A 1,019-nucleotide genomic window follows, 5' to 3' on the forward strand; every position below is an offset into this window, starting at 1 on the left:
GGGCAGGGTCTGGGATGCAGTGGGGAGGATGCTGGTGGCTGAGGCCATGGCTGCCGTGTCCCAGGCATGCGTGCTGTGAGATGCAGATGCAGGAAGCTGTGTGGGGATAGTGGTGGTGATTTCTGCCAATGCTGGCATGTAGGAGGAGGAAGAGATCACATTCTTTTCCCATTCAGTGGTTCTGTGAGCCATGACTGTGGATGGAGGGATGCTGGGAGGGAGCGTTGGAGCAGAGAAGAAGCCTGTACTGGATTGCTCAGGGGAGGAGCTGGTTGTGGCATCATAGATGCCAGCAGTGGTGTCCATGTTTGAGCTGTGCTCCTCAGAAATGCTGGTGTGGGTCAGTTCTGTGGTCCAGGAGGAAGCTGTCTGGGTGACCATCTCTCTTGTCTTAGAGGATGTTGGTATTTGTGTGGAGACTCTGATGACCCCAGTGATGGAGGGCGTTCTCTCTTCTGCTGTGGTCACAGGAAGTTCTGAGGAGGCCGAGGTGGCAAAGTACGTTTCGGGGAGAGAACTGGAGTCTTCCACAGTGTGGACTGCTGTGTCTGAAGATGTTGGACTTGTGCGGAGACCTGAGGAGACCCAGGAGGTAGCTGAGATGTGACTTGCAGTCCAGGTGCTCACAGGTGTTGATCCTGTGTCCATTTGCTCAATGGTGACCTGGAGACTGGAGGTGAGGAGTGGAGTGACGGATGCAGGGGACGAAGGAGCAGGAGAAGATGAAGCTGTGGGTCTGGCAGGTGTCAGGGTCCCAGTGGATTTCAGATGTGGCCTAGCTGGAGTTTGTGAGGAGAACAGGACTTCAGGGGATGAGCTTGATTGCAGAGTGCTGTGTGAGTGGGGCAGGGTCTGGGATGCAGTGTGGAGGATGCTGGTGGCTGGGGCCGTGCCTGACGTGTCCCATGCGCTCGTGCTGTGGACGCCAGATTCAGGAATGCTTGTGTGGACAGTGGTGGTGATTTCTGCAGAATTGCTCTTGTACGGGACAGAAGACATGCTGGTGATCTCCACTCCAG

General features: G+C 55.7%; 1 protein-coding gene across 1 annotated transcript in view; it reads right to left on the reverse strand.

Moving 5' to 3' along the window:
• Positions 1-1,019, reverse strand: part of LOC106001834 (mucin-2-like) — a gene marked incomplete at its 3' end in the record, with an annotated part of 19,114 nt that overhangs the window by 294 nt on the left and 17,801 nt on the right. The window contains exon 7 of the mRNA XM_013036797.1: positions 249-663. Within this exon, the coding sequence (XP_012892251.1) occupies positions 249-663 (415 nt within the window). The remainder of the gene's footprint in view (positions 1-248; positions 664-1,019) is intronic.

This window comes from Dipodomys ordii, unplaced genomic scaffold (assembly GCF_000151885.1).
Source record: "Dipodomys ordii isolate 6190 unplaced genomic scaffold, Dord_2.0 Scaffold472, whole genome shotgun sequence".
NCBI classification, from domain to species: Eukaryota; Metazoa; Chordata; class Mammalia; order Rodentia; family Heteromyidae; genus Dipodomys; species Dipodomys ordii.